The following is a 22578-nucleotide window of genomic DNA, read 5'->3' as shown; positions in this document are numbered from 1 at the left end:
TTAAAGGAGATTCATGTTACACGTTAAAATCCCAAAGACTAAATAAAACTTCTTTTACATCTCATGCTTTTTTTTATCATACTTAATTTATGAAAAAATTTAATTATTAAATATTATTTTGGATAACCACTGGCTGGTATATATACTGTGTGTGTATGTATGTATATATATATATATATATATATATATATATATATATATATATATATATATATATATATATATATATATAAACACACAACACATCAAACATTAGCCATCATATCCCCAGGTCAAAGCTGACTGATGCAACTGTATTCATAAATAAGAGAAAGCAAACAAATATGATTTGCAAAACACGTATTTTATTTAAAAAGAAAATTTAACTTCTTTATAAAAATACAATTAACAGAAATGTGTGTGTGTGTGTGTGTGTGTGTGTGTGTGTGTGTGTGTCTGTCTTCATTTGCATGCGAGGCAGATTACGATGCTATGGGATCTGCAAATATGTGCCTTGCAATTTTGGCACCTGGTGCTGGTTTTGTTGTCATTTGTGCAGAATTTGCACCTCTTCCTTGGTGATGGTGGAGGAGGAGCAGATGGTTGGAAGGGACCAGCTGCAGAAGTCGATGCGTCATTCTGGACTTCCTTGACCAAGCTGGCAGAGGCTGGCACGCGGGGAAGAACCGGGCGTCGTTCTATGAGAGGTGTCACTAGTTCTCTTCCAAGTTCCTGAAGGAACAGCCTCCTCTTTTGGTACTTTCCCTGATTCCAGCTTGGGTTTATCTCTCCCCACAGTACAAAGGAGTTGTACGCAGACACATCAATCATGTTGAAAAACAGCATCATGGACCAACGGGCTGTCATTCGTTTACAACTGTAAACACTGGTGATCTGCAACAAAAGTAACAAACAACAAATCAGTCAAAATTAATTTATATTTTCTTACACAAGAATGCAATGCATTGACCTGAATAAATAAACATTACATGAAAAGGTGCAATACCTTGTCCAGGTTGTCGACCCCCCCCTTGTTCTTGTTGTAGTCGAGAATGATCTGGGGCTTTTTGGCCTCTGTGCGGCTAACTTTACTGTCCCTATGCAGCGTGCTCATGAGAAGAATGTTCTTGTTCTTTTTGGTGCAGTAGGAGACAAGAGCATGAGTGTCAGTAAACGCAAACTTGGAGGACAAATTGACCCTGTCTCTTATCTCCGTCAGTGCAGAGGGAAGCTCTGGGTTGTTCTTTCTTATGGTTCCCACCATGGCCATCTTCCTCTTAAGCAGCCTCTGCCCAAGGACATAGGAGGTGAAAAAGTTGTTACAAGTGATAATGTGTCCTTCAAGACCCTGTGTCATATCGAGAACCACATGCTGGCCCTGATTCCCTGATGAGAAATATCATGGGGTTTGTTTGTTGTTACCCCGTCCCGTATTAGGGCAAGGTATATCTCAAAGTTTTGTTTGGGCTGGAAGTGTGTGTGTGTGTGTGTGTGTGTGTGTGTGTGTGTGTGTGGCGCCAGCGAAATTCACGTTTATTATCGCGAGATTTCCCGGATTTTACTTTGGAAAACTCAAGGGAGACTCAAGTTACATGATTTGGGTCAAAGTTATGTATTTATTTATTCATTTATTTATTCATTTATTTACTTATTTATTTATTTATCCGACCGTCCGTCTATTTATTTATTTATCCGTCCGTCCGTCTGTCTATTTATTTATTTATTTATCTATTTGTTTGTTTGTTTATTTTAAACTAACCAGTGAATGAGAGTGTGTGTGTGTGTGCCCTGTGATGGGTTGGCACTCCGTCCAGGGTGTATCCTGCCTTGATGCCCGATGACGCCTGAGATAGGCACAGGCTCCCCGTGACCCGAGGTAGTTCGGATAAGCGGTAGAAGATGAATGAATGAATGAATGAATGAATGAATGAATGAAAAGGTTGATTAAGGACCGGTAGCTGGTCAGGTAATTCATTCATTCATCTTCTACCGCTTATCCGAACTATCTCAGGTCACGGGGAGCCTGTGCCTATCTCAGGCGTCATCGGGCATCAAGGCAGGATACACCCTGGACGGAGTGCCAACCCATCACAGGGCACACACACACACACACACACACACACACACACACACACTACGGACAATTTTCCAGAGATGCCAATCAACTTACCACGCCGGGGGAGGAAACCGGAGTACCCGGACGAAACCCCCGAGGCACGGGGAGAACATGCAAACTCCACACACATACACACAAGGTAGAGGCTGGAATCGAACCTCGACCCTAGAGGTGTGAGGTGAACGTGCTAACCACTAAGCCACCGTGCCCCCCCCCATATGCGCTTTCATTTATGGTTAAATCGTTAAAATTGTGTTGATTTCTGCACATGTTGATCCCATATTTATCCGATATTGTGTGAAAACACAGTAACGATTCAGGCTGTGCATCTATACAAGTCGTCTCCCACTACTTGTGTTGTATTTCCAAGTGTGATTGACTGATTTGATAACTACAGAAATGATTAGATGTACTGGTGCCTCCTAGTAAAGAGGACATGAGTGTATATTTTTTATTAAAATGCTTTACAGGTGTGTTTAGATAAATATGTTTAGATAAATATGTTTAAAAATACATTTATCAGGGTACAGAAATTAAAGACTACATCTTAATAAATAAATAAACAAACAAACAATAAATAAATAAAAATCCTTTACATCACATGTGAGTAAAACTTTGCTTTAATCACAAATTGGAAGAAAAGGGAATGATAACTATGTTTCTACATGGACTTCAATTCTGAGTAAATCCCTGCATGCTGCAACAGTAAAATATTACCATTTGGGTGGTATGATGTAGCCTAAATTGAACAGTATGTCCTAAAATGTTTTATCTCATAGTGATTTACTATTACTACTACTACTTCAAATTAGCTTATTAACGAAACAACACATCATACCTTTTAACCATTTATGGTTATTTATTTAGGCCATTTGTTTATAATAAATTGTTCAATTCTCCTATTGAGGAAAACTGACACTGGAGCCTCCTCTCATAAACATTTCATAAATGTTTCCTTACATAAAGCATCACCGTGTTATTTGTTAAATAACAACATTTCAGAGATGATGTACTTGTGAAGGAGTTATTACTATAGAGACAATGGCATTAAAACAAGTGTAAAATAAAATACAAATAAAAAAAATCATTTGATTTACAGCCAGGATTAATGTCAGAGCTGCCTCAGAGTCAAAGTCGATCTTTTAGCATAAAAATGGCTTAAATGTGAATGACAAACTATAATAGCTAATAAACACTGATGGCTTTCAGTGTGAGACCTTTTTAGCTCCTGTTAGATAAGTACAAGCATTTGGAGCATATCAGAGAGCAGAAATGGGTTTGATATCAGCATTTATTTTGAAGATAAAAACGTGGGAAACTAGTTTTTTTTTTAAAAAATGTGTATATATAGCTCAGAGTAAGCTAAGTAAAACAGAAATACTTATGAAAAACTACAAATACTTAAATCCCAGACTATCTACTTTCTTATGAGTCATTAAGCACCGCCGCAGAGTGACGACAAGAAATTCAATGCTGAACTGCTCACACCAAAACAGGCACAAATTCCTTTTTTGGCTTATTGGTAAAACGAGTTAAATGTAAAAGCAGTTAAAAGTTGCAAAATTATTAAATTAGAATAATATAATTGCTTCAGGTGGGTGGATTATATTACTTAACTCTTTCCTAACTCATTTTAATGAGTTATATCCTAGTTGTAGCTTTTTAATTCACGCTGTATGGACAACTGAATTTAATCTAATGATTATAAGCCTTACTCAGAATTCATAAAATAGTACACAATTCACATAGAGAAAACAAAAAGTGGAGACATGTTCATCAGTGTGAGAAAGAGAAGTCTTTCCATTTATTTACGATTCATATACATCAATATTTCTTCAGTTGTATTACAAAAAAAGAAAGAAAAAGGAATAATAGACATACAAACAGAATGCCTCACGACTGAGCTCGGTTTATCGGCTGCTTCAGTCAATTGGCATGAAACAGCTAAAAACCTGCATCTGAATAAAGTTTCCTCTTTCAGGCTCCTGAAGTCTAATCCACCACAAAACCAACTGCTTGTCAAACACAGTCAGTTGTGTCCAGGATACACCTAATTCTTGCACATCACATGAAAACATGTTATTGTCTATTGTCATGAAAGGTATATGTAGACCTGGACCCTGGATTATGCAAACATGATTTTATAATAAAAAAACAAACAAAAAAACCCCCCACAAAGTTCCATCCAAAAGTCATTGTGTTGAGGTAACAAATGTTACAAAATGCTTCATGTATAATCCCTCCGCTGCCTGTTCGCTCCACAGTCAGAGAGCAGGGCATGTGAAAGAGACACTGCTTTAAACACTGCAGTCATGTGCGTTGCTGGTTGACTGGGGAAGAACCATCAGTTTGGGTCGAGAGAGAAAAAAAATGAAGAATGTGTAGGGCATCCTTGACAAAGATGATGCCTGGTTCCCTTGGATCGACTGTTCAGAGTCCCTCCCCCCTCCCCCAAAACATGTCCTTTACAGACGTGCCGTAGCACCACATGTGGTTGTATTCTATGAAGCTGAAGACTGAAGTTTGTTGTTATGAGACCTACAGAATACAAAAGAGAACAAACTGAAGTGAAGCTGTTTGAAGTTTTTATTGAACAGCGGACAAGACACGAGAACGAAACAAAAAAAAAAAAAAAAAAAAAAAAAAGAGACAGAGGAAAAGAAAATGAGACAAATAGCAAAAAGACACGTATGCATTGTCTGGGTGATGATGTGGGATGGCATGGGAGTGGACATGGCAACCATGCAAGGAAATCTCTGCGGCAGTTCTGGAAGTAATTTTGAAGCTAAATATGATATTGGTCCCTGGTAGGTTGTTTATTGGATAACAAACATAAGACAAAGCCAAAATGTCATGGTACGGTCTGGATACTAACACTACATAAAATATTCCATTCTCCAAATCTATATCATCGTTTTTAACATAAAAACCTTCACAAAAGGATTTAAAACCAGAATGTTCCAAAGATGACACAATTTAAATTTTTATTACTATTTCACTGACAAAATATTGCAGATGAATGATGAGCAATGATTTGTTCAACTGCGGGAACGCATGATAAACCGCTAAACGCATCAGGTCCGGGACAAGCAGACAAACCAGAAGAGGCTGCGTAAGAGACAATCCAATCCATCTTACAATAAAATATACAAAATATTTAACCAGTGCCAAAGTAAACACATTTGAGCAAAACAAGGCATTGTTGTTAGGCATATACAAATAAAATATCATAATTACTAATATGTGAATATTATTAACAAGAGGGTTTTTAAAAAAAAAATCCACAGAACATTGTGTGCACTTAAGTCATACTCTTGTATTTATCATTTAACAACATTGCTGCCATTCTGTGATTGTCAATGAAGCCATGCTTGGGATACATTTGGCCATTAACAAGTCTTTCCCCCCTTCTGATGCAAAAAAACGACTGAATTAAATAAAATATAAAAATCATGTGGAGTTTCAGCTGCTCATAAAACAGCAAGTCCAATGTATCTATAAAAGAGAAACTCCACCCCTTCAGCATAGATTCCAGCTATACGTCAGACTCAAGACATCAATCTGCAAGAGAAGAATGAGTGGCGTGAATGACATGCACAACACAGAGATGGAGGAAAAGCGCATGGGACAAATGTAATCAAGACGCTCAGCTACACGGGATGTAAGCAGACGGCTTCGCAGGTTAGCACACAAATGAACATGATGTCTGTAAGTTAGTAACTTTAGAACATTTGACATTAGCTTGATTTTAAAGTGCCCATAAAATTGGTATGAGGACCACGATTGGCTTCCATATGTTGACTCATGTCTTTTCATTATAGGAAGTAAGAGAAGAAGTGAAGCTTTTGAAAAACTAATCGTACTTTGCACCAAATCTCAAGCTACGTTCACACGTACAGCAACAGTGACTTAGCGGCCAGAGACCTTATATTGTCGATGAGAGCCGGTGACCTCTGGCTACATGAGCGAAGTTGAGAAAAAGCTGCCTTGCTGCAAATATGGAGCAAACTGGTGCACCGATTTCCAATGGAGGTGCAGACAGTAGAGTGCACATGATAAGTGTCAGAGCACACACGGTCCTTTATCTACAAAAGCTAAATTTACCTCCAGTATGTTTCATTTTAGTGGCAAGAAAACTGTTTAGGAATGCTAGTTGCACCACCCACTGTTTATCATTATTACCATGGCAACCATTAGTAGGTATGCCTACTGGACTTTGTAGTACACCGACTGGCAACGCCGAATCACTCTGTGTGTGAACGTAGCAAAAACAGACACGACCATGGGCCAGCAAAATGCCAGAAAGAGACAAGAACTTTTTAACTGCAAAGTTCTTTTTTTTACTATTTGTAGCAACCCTGTTATGTTAGAAACATATTAAATTGTAAATAGTTCCATTGGAAGTTAAAAAAAAAACTATAACACCACATAAAACCCAACACACACCCCTGAGAAGAAAAAGTGAATATAAAAGCATAAGAAAAAAAGGTTAGTCTTCTGTTTCTCCAGAAACCATTCTTACCTGCTTGCTTTGAAAGCTTTGAGTTTCTGTACAAAGAAGGATTCCAAGAACTCGGCACACTGGTAAAAAGGTGAGTCGCTGGGGTTGTAGTAGCGGCAGTTGTCGAAAATTTTGGTCATGTCCGCTACAAATTCCGTTAGCTTGCTGTAAAATCGTTTCTGTATCCGCTGTTCCATGGTGGATAGATCTACAGGTGAGAACAAAAAGGAAATAAAGGATTTTACAACTTTAAAAAGTACTATAATTGCTAAGTAACTTGCATTATTAGTCCATGCACTTTTACTACTTATATCCGCTTACTCTGCTTCTTTGCTCAGGAGAGGAGCTAGTTAATATTAGTATTCAAAAGAAACACATGAATGGCTGCACAAATCTTTAATCTTAATTATGCAAAATAAACAGATACAATTTTATATTATATATATATATATATATATATATATATATATATATATATATATATATATATATATATATATATGCTTTTTTTTTTTTTTTCAAAAAAATCAATCTATATTTGATCTGGTTAAAACATTTTTTGATTTACACACAATGAGCCACCATTATAATCAAAGGAAAAAATTAACTGGTGACAATTGTTGAATTAATCTGATCTATTAATCATGTCATAGTGCCAAGCTGTTAGAAGTAATGCACACATTTTCAGGACTACACAGTTTACTCAAAGTTTTCTGTAGTTTTTGATTTTATACATCTGAAACCATGCAGTCACAGGCTTTAAAGAAAAGAAATTACACCAGCAAAACCTCATAAGGTTTGCCACAAGACAGAAACCTTGCCAAGTTTCACACTGAAGATGAATTATTAAAATAATCAGAAATGCTCTTACCCATAGGTTCCTTAATGACCCCATAATAATCTGGAGCATCATTAGGGTCGACTGGTTCCAGAAAAGGCCATGCCATTTTGTGGGCCTGGAGGTCAGACAGGACGAGTTCATAGTGACTTAACATTTTAACATCATAAAACCACCACAGCATCTATACAATGCAACTGACTGGCCATAATCACCTGTAAGGATCGAAGGATTCGCTTCAAACCCTCGTAATCCTTATCTGTGAGCGGGGACAGGACAGTCATGGCCTCCTCTGTAGACTGGCACTGAGGGCAAACATATTCGTCGATGTGAATTGCTTCACTCTGCAGAATGCCCACACAGCGTCCATGGTACCAGTTCTGGCAACGGTCACAGCCAATATAGAACCTACGCACAAAAGCACAAGGTTTATAAGCCTAAATAAAATAAAAAAAAACAACTCTAACCCAAGTCCAATATTCAGTTTAGCCTGTACATCATGTTTTTTAACCCATATTCAAAATGAACAAAAAGTACATTGTGAAAATCAAAAGTTAATTTGCTTCACAATTTTCTTAATTATTTTCAATGTTAAACTCGCTTGTATAAGAAAGACAAAAAACAACAAAAAAAAATGACCAATCACATACTGGGACTCATCATATGGTGTTCTGCAGATGCAATAGAGCTCCTCAGAGCTGCCTTCCTGTGCCCTTTTACATTCCATACAGATGTAATCATCCATCTTCTTGGCTTCCTTCTCTGTGATGCCTACACACTCACCATGGTACCAGTTCGAACAGAGATCACAGCCAATATAAAACCTGCAAACAGAGTAACAAAATATTTGATCATAATACCAAAACAATTTGACAGAAATTCATTAAAAAAATACTAATCCTATTTGAGACCACATAACGTCCATAATTCTAACCAGGTTCTATCTTTATTTCATCAGCAGCAGCAAGTTTCATAAAAACAACATCAAATTGAATGCTCTGTAATAGTGAGGTCCTTACTTTGATTCGTCATAGGGTGTTTTGCATACACAGTACAGTTTTGTGTCTCTCTTGTTGTCCTTCGATGAGGTGGAGATCATCTTCTTCTTCTTGCTCTTAGACAAGGCTGCATCTCGCTCCTCGTCTCGTTTGCGTTTATGGCTGGAGTGGGGTGAAGTGATGGTGGAGGAGTGTGTGGAGAGAGCGGCCGCCTGGGCACTAATGGCTGTGGCGGCTGCTTGAGATGCTGCAGCCTGGGCTTTCTCCTTTTCTCTCCTCAGCTTGCTCAGATCTCTCCTCAGCTCCTCCTAAGAGCAACGGCGAAACAGGAATGTGAGAGCAGAAAAGAAAAACATCTTCCTAAATACTGGATGATTTAAATAGCTTCAAATTGTTCACTTTCTATTCATTCAATTAATTAAAGATTAATTACACAATTACTGTATACATAAGGAGAACATAAATTGCGAATATGGAGGGTTGCAATGCTCTCACCTGCACTTCCACCTGTAGCTCTTTATCCAGCAGTGCTCTCTTCTTCAGAATCTCAGCTTTCAGTTGCTCTTTGTGTTTAAAGAGCAGAGCCGAGAGCTTGCTGGCGTTCTGTTTGCTGCGCTTCTGCTCCACTGACTCCTCCCGCTTCCGCTTTTTGGCTGCCTGCTTTTCATCTTTGTCGATCTTATCCAATATAAACTTCATCACCTGATTACACACAATCATCCTGCACAGAGTATTAACCCGACAAAGAGAAGGTAAATAAGTCAAAAATATTGGGTCAGAATATGGATATTAGGAATGCAGTAAAGTTTTTACCTCTGATTCTCCTCCCTCTCTGCTGGTGTCATGGCTTTCTTCTGCTTTAAGTGCTCTATGACTGCATTCTGCTTCATGACCACCTGAAACAGCACCAGAAACCAGAGTGAAATCATTGGCAATAGTCTTCAATCCTAGCATAAAATCTCCTTGGAAAATACCTTATATTTTAAAGGCTCCATAAATTGTTTCTCTGTCATACATTTATAGCTATTTAATGACTGAATATTTTTAAGTCTTCCAGGTTAGAGATCACTTTGGTTAAGAGCATCTATTAATTCTGCACCTGCTTCTGCAGCAGCTCGCTCTGGCTGGCAGCCTGTTGAGCCTGCTCCCTCTTCGCCTCTTGCTGCTTCTTCTTCTGCTGCTGCTGATCTCGGAGCTGCTGGATGCGCTGGAGCTGCTCCTGGACGCTGGCGGTCTGAATAGTCACCACATTCTGGATCTGATGTGTCTGCACCTGACCTCCACCCTGCTGCTGGATCTGGATAGGCAGCTGCAGTTTGATCTGCTGGGGAAGGGTACCATGTTGGGCCTGGGCCTGGAGCTGTGCTGCTACTTGGTTCTGGATATGGGACAGGACTTGCTGCTGGATCCCTGGAACACTAAGAAGCTGGGCAGGGAGCTGGATCTGAGGCCGAACCTGAGTTACTGTGGTCTGGGTTACCTGTGGAGCTACAGCAATAGAGGCTACCTGTGTTGGGGGGGAAGTCACTTGGGTTACATGAGACACAGATAAGGGGGAAGTGGGCGGGACTGGGGTTTGAGCAGGCAAATGAGCTTGAGGTTGGGGCTGCTGTTGTGGCTGTGACGGGACATGAGAAGGTTGTTGAGGGAGGAGTTGAGGCTGTTGAGTCTGATGTTGGGGTTGCTGTTGAGGCTGAAGTTGCTGAGAATGAAGCTGAAGTTGCTGTTGGGGTTGAAGTTGTTGCTGCAGCTGGAGAGGGGGTTTCTGTTGGGACTGAAGCTGTGGCTGTGCTTGGGGTTGCTGTTGAGGCTGAAGTTGGGATTGTTGTTGAGGCTGGATTTGGAGCTGGGATTGCTGTTGAGGCTGAAGATGGAGTTGGGATTGAAGTTGCTGCTGGGGTTGGTTTTGCTGTTGAAGCTGAAGTTGTGCCTGGAGTTGGGTCTGCTGTTGAGTTGGAAGTTGTGTCTGGGGTTGGGACTGCTGTTGAGGCTGAAGTTCTGCCTGGGGTTGGGACTGCTGTTGAGGCTGAAGTTGTGTCTGGGGTTGGGGCTCCAGTTGAGGCTGAAGCTGTGCCTGGGGTTGGGACTGCTGAAGTTCTGCCTGGGGTTGGGGCTGCTGTTGAGGCTGAAGCTGTGCCTGGGGTTGGGGTTGCAGTTGAGGCTGAAGCTGTGCCTGGGGTTGGGGCTGCTGTTGAGGCTGAAGCTGTGCCTGGGGTTGGGGCTGCTGTTGAGGCTGAAGCTGTGCCTGGGACTGGAGTTGTTGTTGAGGCTGAAGTTGGAGTTGCTGCTGAGGCTGAAGCTGCAACTGGGCCTGAGTCTGCTGCTGAGTCTGAATTTGCTGCAGTGGTTGAACGTTTGCCTGCAGTTGAGCTTGAGGCTGGAGCTGCTGTTGAGACTGGATTTGGGGTTGTGTTGAAACTTGGTGCTGCAACTGGGTTTGAATCTGGGGTTGGGAATGGATTTGGATTTTTTGCTGTAGCTGGTTTTGAAGCTGTGGTTGGGTTTTGGCTTGTGACTGGGTTTGATGTTGTAGGGCTTGGGAATGGCTTTGGGGTTGTGATTGTGTTTGGTTTTGGATTTGGGATTGTGGTTGAAGCAGGGCCTGTGTAGAAAATGTAGTTTGCAGATTAGGAACTGGAGCAGATGATGTTGGTGTTTGGGATGAGGTGGCTGGGTGTAGCATAGGTTGGGATTTAGAAAGAGCGGGTGGAGACGAGGGAAGGATAGAGGGTTGAATGATGGGCGAGACCTGAGCTGCAGGTTGTATTGCTGGAGAAGAATCAGACACAAACACACACACTATTGATCTTTTTTGCTCAGAGCCTTTAATATAAATAGAAATTACTTCAACAGATGTATCGAAAGTCTTACCTGGCCTTGCTGATGTAGTAGGGTCCACGGTGGTGGTGGTGGTGGGTATGTTGCTACTCGCGGGAGTAGCTGAGGTGCTTGATGTGGATACAGTAGGAGCTGGAGTAGCTGGTGCAGCTGGTGCTGGAGGCATAGGAGTGAAGAGGAAGCGCTGGACCTGGCCATTTGGCATAGCTGCCTGCATGAGCTGCTGACCAGGACCTGGGATCACAGTCACACCCTGAGGGATGACCTGCAGCTGCCCTGTAGTCTGCCCCTGACCCTGGATCACCACAGTCAAACCTGGATTCCCACCCTTCATGTAGAAGTACAAAAAGGCACGAATTAATTCACAAAGAAATAACAATGGTACACTGGGCACTCTAATTATTTGAAGAATTATTTCAAATTATTTAGAACAAAAAACATTAACAAAAGGTTATAAATTAATATGTATTCGATCGAGTGAAATAAGTATTTGATCCCCTAGCAACAAGCAAGAATTCTGACCCCCACAGACCATTAATTTGCCCATGAGGCACAGAAATTAGTCCTGTACCTATAGAAAAGTACTCCTAATCTCAACTCGTTGTGTATAAAAGACACCTGACACAGGATCAATCTCCTCCATTAAAACTTCTCCACCACCATGGGCAAGACCAAAAAGCTGTCAAAGGACAAGGCTTGAATGGGTGTGTGTGTGTGTGTGTGTGTGTGTGTGTGATTGATTGATTGATACCTACTCTCTAAAACTGTATTCAAAACACCTGATTTTTAGTGTTGCCTCAAGTGTGGGATTGTCACCCTTAGACATCACCCTGTAGGAAGAAAAACAAGTACAAGCACACAAATATGTACAAACCTGAGCTCCTTGCGTGAGCTGTGTTAGCTGAGCCAGGGTGAGTTTAACTTGGCCTTGCTGTGGTCGGGCGGTGCTGGGAGCATGTGGAGTCTGGGGCTGCCCAGGGGTAGAGGGTAGAGAAGAAGAACCCACCACCTGCCCTGGGGTATTGCTGCTCACAGCCTTTGATACAGGTGTTCCTCGGATGATTTGAGTAACCACCTGCTGACCTTGGCCTGAGAGACAATTAGAAAAAACTAGCAAAAACAGGACAACAGCAACACATAGGGCTTTCAATACCAATAGGACATGCAACTTGTTGGTTGTAGCATGCAGGCAAATTTGACAAAGAAGAATACCTTGTTGAACTATTAGAGGTGCTCGAATGATGGTCTTGCCCAAAGTTGTAGTCTGTTGGAGGGGTGAACGAACCACCGTCATCCCAGGCCGGACAGGAGTTCCAGCAGTGGTAGACTACAAGGAAAAAAATAAATAAATGAATAAATAAAATATAAATTAATAAATTAAATTTAATTAAAATTTAATTAAAATAAATTACATTAAATTAAATTAATAAATTAAATAAATAAAAAAAATAATAAATGAAATTTGAAAATGAAAAGCACAGTTCTTAGTTTGGCCATCAGTATTTCATCATCAGTAATAGATTCTTAATACAGTGAGGTTTAGCAACACATCCAAGGACTGCATACAGTAAAGCATACTTGCTGTGTGGAGGTGCTGGTGTTGGGTCGGATGTTGATGCTGCCCGAACGGGGTTGGAATGAGGAGAATGACTGCGGTGTGGCTGCTGTACTGGATGGAATGATGCCAAGAACCTTCTGCTGCACCTGGACAACACCTGGACAACACCCAAATAAATATGGTTGACAGTGTGAAAACAAGGCATCATCTTTCCCTTTTCAAAATTCATAAAAACCTGGCAATCAACAATTAGTCAATAGTTTCTATCTTCATAAGAGTATTCAAGCAGTTACAATCTTGAGTTTGAAGTCTTAACAAAATGACAACCCTACAGACAGATTGAAACAAACAGGAAAAGGTCCTACAAGACAAGGTTCAAATTCATATCTACTACAGAAAGTCTTGCTAATTGTTCCAGTCTATGACAATACCATGCAGTGCTTTTGCGAAAGAGATCCTAGGAAAAACTAATGCTTAAAAACGATGACCCTGACACCCTGCTGCATCATCCTTTGGTTGACAGGAGCTGCTAACGTGGCCGTGTTTGCGTGCGGGCAGGCCTAATTAAAGAAAGCATGCCAGTATGGGCAGAGGCCTGCCCTACCTCCTTGCGTAGTTGGCACATTCACAGTGACTATCTTGCTGTTGGCCGGCAGAGGCAGTTTGGCGGTAATGACATTGCCAGTCATCAAGCCTGACGCAGCAGCGATCTGGAACGTTTGCCCAGACGTGCTGACGCTACTCGCTGCCACTGTGGTAACGGAAGTAGTGGAGGCTGCAAGACACATGGCCAATGGTCACCTCCATAAAACAGCCACAGCAAAATCGGTGTGTGGCAGTGGTGCCCACAACCATCCAACCCAATTAATATAACACAATATCTATCACAACTCGTTATAAACTCTAAAGTTTATTTCAGGCAGATACAATGATATTTTAGCATTTTCATTTGTAATTATTTTAGCTTATTGTCCAAATGTATTGTTACTGGATAAGTGGGCACCACTGATTTAGAACATATGCATTCTACCAATTCAAACAGCTTTGAAAGCATCCATGCATTTGACTACAAAACAAAACAGAGAAGCAGAAATATAAAGCAAATATGAACACTCTGTATACTGAAAAGTCAAAGTGCAGCAAAATACAAATGCTGGTGTGACCTGATGGATCAAGACATCAATGTTCAGACAACCATCAATGGAAAAGCTTAATAAATAAACAAACACATCAAAACCACTGACCTGCATTGTTTTGGCCCTGCTTGACCCAGGAGGCAAAGGACTGCTGGAAGTTCTTGCCCTGCTGAAATTGCACTGGAGCACCTAACTTGGTGGCAAGCACCACTTTTGTCCCAGGGGTGACTGGACTGCTCAGAGAACCTACCACCACCTTCTGTGTGGATGATGCAGTGCTGGTAGGTGTGCTGCTTATGTTGGATAGTGTTGTGGTTCCTCCAGTTTTCTGCTGCTCCAAACGTTTCTGCAAAGTGATTATTCTGTCAGTTACTGTCAATTTTCTATCAGAAGTAACTATACATTACATAATGTACAAATATTATACAATACATAATACCTAAACATGCAAAAACAGGTCTGACATGGCTTTGATTCTATTGAATTTTAAATGAGTTTCATATAAATGAATTAGATACAATTTTAAAAGCATTTTAAAGTAGCAGAGTCCAACTGAAGACAAGTGAAACCAAATTTTTTTTCACAATTTTTTTTTTTTTTTTTTTACAATTTGAAGTAATTATAACCAATTTCCCACCTGCTGGGCTGCCAATCTCTGCTGCTTTAGTTGCGCTTCCAACTGAGCCTTGACCTCCTCAGCGGTCTTCTGTACACTAACCTTAGTTGGGTCTGCTGATTGTGCCTTTTCCCTCTCAACCCTGTAGAGAAATTAGAGTGACAAGTAACCAGAAATGTAAAAAAAAAAAAAAAAAAAAAAATTTAGTGACACATTATTAATTAAACAAACAAACAAACAAACAAAAACAATCCAATACATCTGTAACTGTATTACAGATACATTCCACAGATGCATCAGCGGAGCTTCTCAGAGAACTGAAAGACAGCATCACCTTTCGGTAAAGGCTCGAATCTCCCAAAGTTCCAGGTCCTCCTCTGGCACCCATTTCTCAATCACAACTGGCCCCGTCTGCTTAGAGGGCTCTGGTTTCTTTGGTCGCAGAGCACTTGAGCGCAGACCCTTTCTTTGGGGTGTGGGGGTTTCTGAATTGAAGGAGAAAAAGAAGCTGTTTATATGAGGTGTTCACTACAAGATAAACAGATCAAATCATCACTTGCAGTTGAAACATTGCAGGTGAAACATTGAGAACAGATAAAATAAAAAATAACTGACAGTAAGGCCATCCTTAAAAATATTTTGGTTTGCAATAATGGTTTAAAATAAAAAAAAAAAATAGGTAGGTCTATATATTTTTTATATTTTTAAGTTTCAATGTAAAAAAAAAAAGTACAATTTTGGTGATGGAGATTACGTAGGTATGACTTTAAACAAATTAGGATATCGTGACGTCACTGACTGGGTCTTCAACCACGTGCCTTCGGGCGCATCATTGCAAACCTTAATTTGATGCTGGGCACAGTTTTTCCAGAACTTCGTGCCAAGTTAAAGCGGTGTCGAGCTGTTTTAATTAATTTTTTAGATGTATTATGGTGCCCGAATCCCTTAATATTTTATTGCTTTTGTATTAGTAGTTTGAAGAGTAAAAAAAATGGTCGGTCTTAATGCAAAATTACAAACGGCAAGACGGTCGGACTTAAAGCAAAAAAAATAAAAATAAAAAATTTGAGTTGGTCCTAAATTGACAGGGTCGGTCGGGTTACGGCAAACAAGAATATTTTTAAGGATGGCCTAAGCTTGTTCTTATATTTTACTCAGAGTCTGCATTACCTTTAGGAGTCTCAGGCACACCCAGGGGGCAAATAATTTTCCTGATGCAATACTCTGAGCGGATACCATAAGGTCCTACGTCTCTTCGCTTAATAATCTCAGTTGTTGTTATCTCAGTGTCAGATGTTTCTGTTGATGAAGAAAATAGTAACCAAGTACATTTTAATTTTTCTGTGGTTATCATAAATGTTGATTTTTTTTTACCATTTTAAAATGTTAATATTTATTATTGGTGAATGAACCTGTGCGTGTGGTTCCAACGGCAGGAGAGGGCTTCACTGACATATCATCCCACCTGAGGCATGCCCAGAGCAGGCGTAACATCAGACTCACCCCAGCCAAAGACTTTACTGTCTGAAGCCGATACCTGTAAAAAGAGAAATGGGGCTCTATTAAGAAACGCATTTTCACACTTGCATAGTACACAGGTTACACCAGGGTTTGGAACATGTGATCCAATAGTATAAAAATAATTCTTTAACTCTAAGCTGAGTTTCAAAAATTCTCATTTATAGATACAAACCTCCATGTGATTCCAAAAGTGGGCCTTGGGGATGGATATGGCCAGACATCTAATGCTGGCTTGGCGTTGTAATTAAAAATAGGCACCTCACGGATACCTGCTCGCCTCGCAAGCTTCTTTAGGTCATCATTGGGGAGCACAAAAATGCTCTTCTTGCTGCTCTTTGTTACAAACTTGCGATATGAAGGCAGAGCCGTACCAGACCGGGTCTTCTTGCAGCGGGAGAACTTCAATAGCCGCACTCTGTCTCTGGTGGAGTACTCCTTACTCAGGGTGACTGAAGTCACAGAGGTACTTGAATGTGCTGATTTAGCATCTGTAAACATTGCTGTGACAATGGTCCTGCTCTGCTCTGTAACTTTTGCTCCATGGCTTGGGTTTGTCACTTTGGTTACTGTGGTGGTACTTGTAGTGGAAAGAGTAGAGACGGAAATCATGGATTCCACTTTTGACTCAGATGTCAATGCTGAAGAATGTTTACTGTTAGTGGTACCATCAGGCAAGCCGGGTGTCTCAACAGTGAGTGATTCGGTCGCCACTGTAGTGGTAGAAGTGGTTATAGTGGTGACTTGGGTTATTGTGTTCTTGACCCCACTACTACTGTTAGTGCTGTTCTCAGCAACATCACTACTTAGGCTGGACTCCTCCGTTGACAGAATGGGTGACGGGCTGAGAGTTTTCAACTTGGCCTCTTCCGTCTCCATTGGTGATACCCTGGTACTTCTACTAAGTCCATCTGACTTTATAGTTTCTGCTGGGGAGAGCTGGGAGGGAGAAGAACCTATAGCATAATCAGCTTTGCCCTCAGTGTTACAATCCATTCTAGCAACCTTCTGAGAGGGCAGGTACTCCAAGTTTGACTTGTCCACAGCGGTCTCCTCAATAGGCTGAGCTTTGTTGTTCTGGCTGACTTGAGTCAGGTCACCATTCATTAGTGATTTTATGGGATCCTTGGAGGGAAGTGTTTTTGTCTCCTCTTCTTCTCCCTGCTTTATTTCTTTTGAGTTGATATTATTGGGCAAATCTGTGGGCGGAGAGTCCACTGAACCATCTCTGCCATTGACATGCACTGGCAAGTTTGTTTCTTTACTTAAGCCATTCTTTTCCATGGAAGAACTGTTTTCAGTTGTATCCTTCTTCTCTGTAGCATCAAATATCAGGCATGCCATTTTGCTGTTTGAGTTAAGGCTGCCTTCCAGATCTTTCCGAGAACCTCCATTAAGCTCTGCATTAGTTATTAACGTGCCATTCCCTGTTTTGTGCTCTTTTCCTGCAAGAGATGCAGCCGCTTCAGTCTTTATATTGGATCCCTGTCTGACATCAAGATTTTCAGTCTGTTCTGAAGAACTATGTGGCACCTTCTCATCTTGGTCAAAGTCAAGCTTTTGTACTACAGGGTCTTTTTCCTTCACCAATGGGTTTATTGCCTGGTCAGACAGAACAGTTTTAGTAGCTTTGAAAGATGATCCTTCAGTTTTAAGCTCTTGGTTCAGAGACAGACTGGTCTTCTCCTGATCCTTTGTCCCATTTTCATTGGTGGGTTTTGAGTCAGCAACTTGCTTGAGCTTTTCCGGCCTCTGTCGCTCCTCCAAAGCAAACTGCTTAACCCGCCGCTCCAAAAGACCATCGAGCTTTGATCCTTTACCCTTCTTTTTGTAAGCTGTGCGAAGTATAAATCCCTGGCTGACATTAACAACATCATCTTCAAATGACACCCGAGACTGAATTGCTGCACATACTTTGGACTCTTCACATTCTACAGATTCCCCTTTCACACACTGATCATTCTTCAAAGGTGAGGGTGTGTTTTTAATATTAACTGCAAACATGAGAAAAATGCAGAGTGAATATTAGCAAGAGTGATATGTTACAAAATATATTATTTCTATATATTCCTCTACAACAAACACACAAAACAATAGACTGAAAAGCTTAAATTGACACACTGGAAATGTCTCCATATCAATACCTTTTTCTTCACTGGGGCTAGTGACGTCAGCGGTGCTTGTGTCCATCTTTTCAGAAGCTTCAATTTTGCTAAGCTCATCACTCTCAGCCTCAGTCTTCTCATCTACCTCCATCTTTTCTCCCTTTTGTTCATCCTTCTTTGTGAGTGTTTGCTCCTTTTCAGATGAGTGTTCCTTTGGGGTTTCGGGGACTGGGTTTTGGCAATTTTCTGGGCAGGATGTCTGACTTTCCTTGCCACTATTAGCTGCTAAAAAACAAACAAGAAAAGCAGTTCAATAAAAATAGAGGGAAAGGACAAAGTAAGTTCAATTAAGTAGAAGACAAATTAAATTCAGCCTAAGCACTATATGCCTTTACTAAAATGTTTCTCCAACCTACAGATATCAGAATATATAAACACATGCATGTTAAAACTGTACAGTGAAAGTCCTGATCATTTGCAGGCAATTGGACAACTGGATATGCAAATTCTTGGTAAGAACCTCAGGTAAATTACTAATATGTGATATAAGCAAAACATAAAATTTGATATACACTGTCTGTCCACTGTTATTCATGAAATTACCCAATCCAAGCCAATTATGTGGAATCACAGCTTCATTAAATGTTTAAAAGTGTACACAAATGTCAGACTCTGAGGAACATGGGGTACACTCACAGAAGACCACATCAAGTTCAATTCCTGACAACCAAACATAAAAACAATAGAAATTCTCGAACCATACTCAAACTTACCTGACACCAACCACGATACGGTCATATTAAATGAGATCACACACTGTACATTGTGATGCTTAATATGAACATTCACTTGACCTGTATCCACATTGTTATGCACTGGCCTAATGCTGATTAAATAATGCACACAATCAGTTGTGCATGTGCTATTAAGGTGGTGAAAGTGTGCAAGTAAACAGCACAAAAGGAGGAGGTGCACAGTACAGTACTTTTCCCGCAAGTAGTGTGAGACTCTGTAGTACTAGAATCCTACAAAATGAAAAATATACACAGTGCTATAGGCACATGAATGTGTGATAGTGAAGTGTAAATAGATGGACACACCATGCATACCTTCAAGTGCTTTTCGATAGTTGACATTTGTGTTTCCAGGTAATCTAGGGACAAAACGTGGGACGTGGGTTTTACTGACCCAGCTCCAGCCACCATAACCAGTCACTCTGTACTCCTCTCCCTTCTGTTTCCACACCTAGTGCAAAATCATAAAGGACATTAAGAAAACGATTTTTCATTTTACTGTAACAAAAACAGGCTTGAACAGAATGCTGGTTTTGAAGAAAGAAAAAAAAAAAAAACAAATTAGTGAATCTAAGTGAATTAATTATGAAATAAATAAATTGCATGCACAAATGTAAAATGTAAACCACACATGGTGTCCTTTTTTTGGAACATGGCAATAAGTTTTCTTATATTACACAATGTAGTCATACCACAGTGAAAATTACCTGATGCTTAATGGGAAATGTGTATTTCACCCACGTCGCCTGCTGCATCGTCTCTTCATCCTCCAGCTTTTTCTCTTTCTTTTTCACCTTCTCCTTCTCCTCCCGCTCCATAGCGGTCATTCGATGGAGCCTAAGAAAGGATGAAAAAGGGAAGGGACAAAATGATACCAGGAATGGAAAGAGCAAAGGTGACTCTGCAAATTGCTTAAACAGCAATGTCTGACCTTAAACATTGCATCAGTGCAAAGTCTGGGGCAAAAAAAAAAAATGCTGAAATAGACATTATTAACACAGGACTACAAAGCATTGAGTGTTCATCAATAAAGAAATTACATTTCAGGAAATTACAAACATCCACTAGAAAATTCATTCAGTACAGCATATTAGTAGATCTCAAGATTTAGAGCATATAAGCTTATTTTGATTTAATCTGTGTTTCGAAGATAAAATGAATCTGCTTACTCACCTTGTGTGACCTAGAGAATCCTTCCATATCGGGAGCATGACCACTGGTTTGATTGCACACTCCAGAATAGCCAAAGCCAAGGCAAATTCTCTCGCTTTGCTGCACATCTGGACCGCCTTAATCCAGTTGGACCTGCAGCAAAAGAATGCAATGTAAAAACAGAAGATATGAATGTGAAGCTGCAGAGAATCTGTCTAGAACTGTGCTCCCATTACATACATTACCAGTGACTGTTAGTGTCACCCACATGTGATTGTAAGTAATTAATAATAATGATAGTTACACTAAGAACAATAAAATAAAATCCTGAACCGGTTCCGTTTAGACTGAATAAAATGTATGTGGTCAGTTTTATGTTTGCTTCAATAACAGCTCATCTAGTTTTAGATACAATATAGACATGCTAATCACATGCAGAAATGTTTGTGGACGCAACACTGGGAACGATCAACACATGACTCAAATATACTATCTTTTTTGGAGAGGACATGTCTAGCTGTGCTACCTGTGTGATGCCCAGTTGGGATGCAGGAACGGTGCAGGGATATTGTTCTCCAGCTGGATGATAGTAAGCCTCAGTGTGGATATGGTCAGCATTTTGGAGCCGTGCACTGAGCCATTCCACTTGAACTCGCCGGCGGGTGTCATACAGAACTTATGCGAGAGGTGCCTTCGTTTGTCGTGGTCCTCACGGTGCTGGTGTTTATTAAGTGCCAGAGCATTTGTGCTGTACTGGTTATGGTAGACGCGGAATTTGCCCTCTTGGCCAAGCTTGAAGTAACCGCTGCTAGAGCTGGTCTTTAGGCCTAGGTCTTTTCTGACCAAGCTTGACAGCAGAGGAGTCTAATGAAAGAAACACAGAATCTGATCATTTATATGTAGAAGAACGTTGTGATATTCCCTAAAATGCAGTATCTTAAATGTCAAGAGATTTTAGACACGTCTCTTTGGATCTTGATAGATCTATAAAAGTAATGTTCATTCTCTGGGCCAAAAAACAAACTAACAAACAAAAAACACTTGATTTTACCTCTTTAAGTGCTTTGCTGTCCTGTGAGCTGGCATCTTTGTCCTGCATGACCTTGCGCTGGCTTAATTTGCTGTCCGGGTTTCGCAGACGTGTCACCATGCGTGTTGCTGAACCTGTCTTTCCATCACCATTTCCTTTACCCTCACCTGCCACATACACACTAGTCAAATGGTGGTAAAACACTGAATATTACTGTAACTGATGTCAAATCAGAAAGAACTTTGCCCTTTTGTTGACATGAAAACATTTCTCTAGTAAAGAGAATGAAGGCCACTGGACTGGATGGAAATCCCTCATAGCATTTAAAAATGAAAGCACACAAAGGAATTCAAAGGAATCCACAATAAATTATCTGGCTTAGGGACCTGTCCCATTACAATTTGATCAACACTGGTGAGTTACCGGATCTTTAAATAATTTTGACTTTTCATTTGAAAAGCCAAACAGTGATTTTAAAACACCATGAATTGCAAAAATAAATAAATAAATACATACATAGCCAAACAGTGAAATGAGACTACTCCAAACACAGCTAATTCAGATAAATTATACTTTCACAAGCATCATTTTTTATATTGGGTTAATTAATATGTACTTCAAATAGCTGAATAAAATATTTAGCTTGCTTTCTGATGAAGAGAAAAACAACTGATTGAAATCAGGATTTCTGGTCCATGATTTATGTAGTAGGTATATGACGTGTTATGTATCTTGCTTCATGTACCAGCATCATCCTGGCTGTTAATGGAGGATTGAGAGGAGCGGTCTATGAGGTCAGGCTCCTCAGGAGCCCTCAAGCAGTCAGAAATAGAGAAGTGACTGCTGCAGCTGTTCTCATCCGCAACCTGCGGTGGCTCGCTTTCCAGGACGGGTTCTCCACTGCCTCCGAAACCTGACTCGGAGCTTTTTTCTGCCGCACACAAAACAGAACACATTCCTGTTTCTCATTCATAATCGGATCTTTGCTTTGGAAGAGTACAACCAATTTTATTTTTTTTAGATGCAAGAGATGTTAGATGTTAACTTAAATGTAAAACAGTTCAATACATATACATATACACACACAGTGGATATAAAAAAGTATACACACCCCAATTATAATTGCAAGCTTTTATAACAAAAGGTAGTCAATATAAATCCTGTAAGATCCTTTTTCAGCTTTATTGTGGAAGCTATTTATTCTGCAGGGTATATATTAAAGCAAAAAGAATAAGAATAAAAAGGTACAATAAGTGAGCACACCACTAAACTAAATACTTAATTGAAGCACCTTTAGATTTGATCACAGCATTTAATTATTTTCTGTAAAAGTCATTTATGTTGATCATGATCAAAGTCATTATTCTCTCCACCCTGATTAAAGCCACCTTCAGTTCAA

The 22578-nt window shown here is 40.2% G+C and overlaps 2 protein-coding genes across 4 annotated transcripts in view; both read right to left on the bottom strand.

Moving 5' to 3' along the window:
* Positions 1-416: 416 nt before the first annotated feature.
* On the bottom strand, positions 417-1433 carry LOC132861739 (piggyBac transposable element-derived protein 4-like). Its single transcript, XM_060893334.1, has 2 exons — positions 986-1433; positions 417-873 (listed from the first exon to the last, which is right to left on the bottom strand). The coding sequence occupies exons 1-2, from the start codon at positions 1334-1336 to the stop codon at positions 442-444; spliced, it is 783 nt and encodes a 260-aa protein (XP_060749317.1). The 5' UTR covers positions 1337-1433; the 3' UTR covers positions 417-441.
* A 2434-nt stretch (positions 1434-3867) lies between these two features.
* Positions 3868-22578, bottom strand: part of bptf (bromodomain PHD finger transcription factor) — a 29116-nt gene continuing 10405 nt past the window's right edge. The window contains exons 6-31 of one of the 3 annotated variants that reach the window (XM_060893328.1): positions 21925-22110; positions 21201-21346; positions 20676-21013; positions 20171-20302; positions 19705-19834; positions 19313-19448; positions 18243-18488; positions 16274-18092; positions 15993-16117; positions 15751-15879; positions 14915-15065; positions 14602-14722; positions 14073-14310; positions 12849-12985; positions 12483-12597; positions 12145-12359; positions 11304-11598; positions 9532-11201; positions 9246-9328; positions 8928-9153; positions 8454-8740; positions 8085-8258; positions 7650-7842; positions 7468-7552; positions 6618-6804; positions 3868-4633 (exon numbers count right to left, since the gene is read on the bottom strand). In XM_060893328.1, the coding sequence (XP_060749311.1) occupies positions 4597-4633; positions 6618-6804; positions 7468-7552; positions 7650-7842; positions 8085-8258; positions 8454-8740; positions 8928-9153; positions 9246-9328; positions 9532-11201; positions 11304-11598; positions 12145-12359; positions 12483-12597; positions 12849-12985; positions 14073-14310; positions 14602-14722; positions 14915-15065; positions 15751-15879; positions 15993-16117; positions 16274-18092; positions 18243-18488; positions 19313-19448; positions 19705-19834; positions 20171-20302; positions 20676-21013; positions 21201-21346; positions 21925-22110 (7601 nt within the window). In that variant the 3' untranslated portion in view covers positions 3868-4596. Of the gene's footprint in view, positions 4634-4892; positions 5657-6617; positions 6805-7467; positions 7553-7649; positions 7843-8084; positions 8259-8453; positions 8741-8927; positions 9154-9245; positions 9329-9531; positions 11202-11303; positions 11599-12144; positions 12360-12482; positions 12598-12848; positions 12986-14072; positions 14311-14601; positions 14723-14914; positions 15066-15750; positions 15880-15992; positions 16118-16273; positions 18093-18242; positions 18489-19312; positions 19449-19704; positions 19835-20170; positions 20303-20675; positions 21014-21200; positions 21347-21924; positions 22111-22578 lie in introns of those variants that run through there. The other 2 variants (XM_060893329.1, XM_060893330.1) reach the window with 2 other exon arrangements.

Source organism: Tachysurus vachellii, chromosome 18 (assembly GCF_030014155.1).
Source record: "Tachysurus vachellii isolate PV-2020 chromosome 18, HZAU_Pvac_v1, whole genome shotgun sequence".
Classification (NCBI taxonomy): domain Eukaryota; kingdom Metazoa; phylum Chordata; class Actinopteri; order Siluriformes; family Bagridae; genus Tachysurus; species Tachysurus vachellii.
This window is presented reverse-complemented; position numbering and strand designations above follow the sequence as displayed.

Excerpts from the sequence above, each read along its gene's own strand:
- LOC132861739 (XM_060893334.1), bottom strand. The coding sequence starts at position 1,336 with ATGACACAGGGTCTTGAAGGACACATTATCACTTGTAACAACTTTTTC. Across the intron at positions 874-985 it reads GGGTCGACAACCTGGACAAG|ATCACCAGTGTTTACAGTTG; the intron begins GTATTGCACCTT and ends CTTTTGTTGCAG.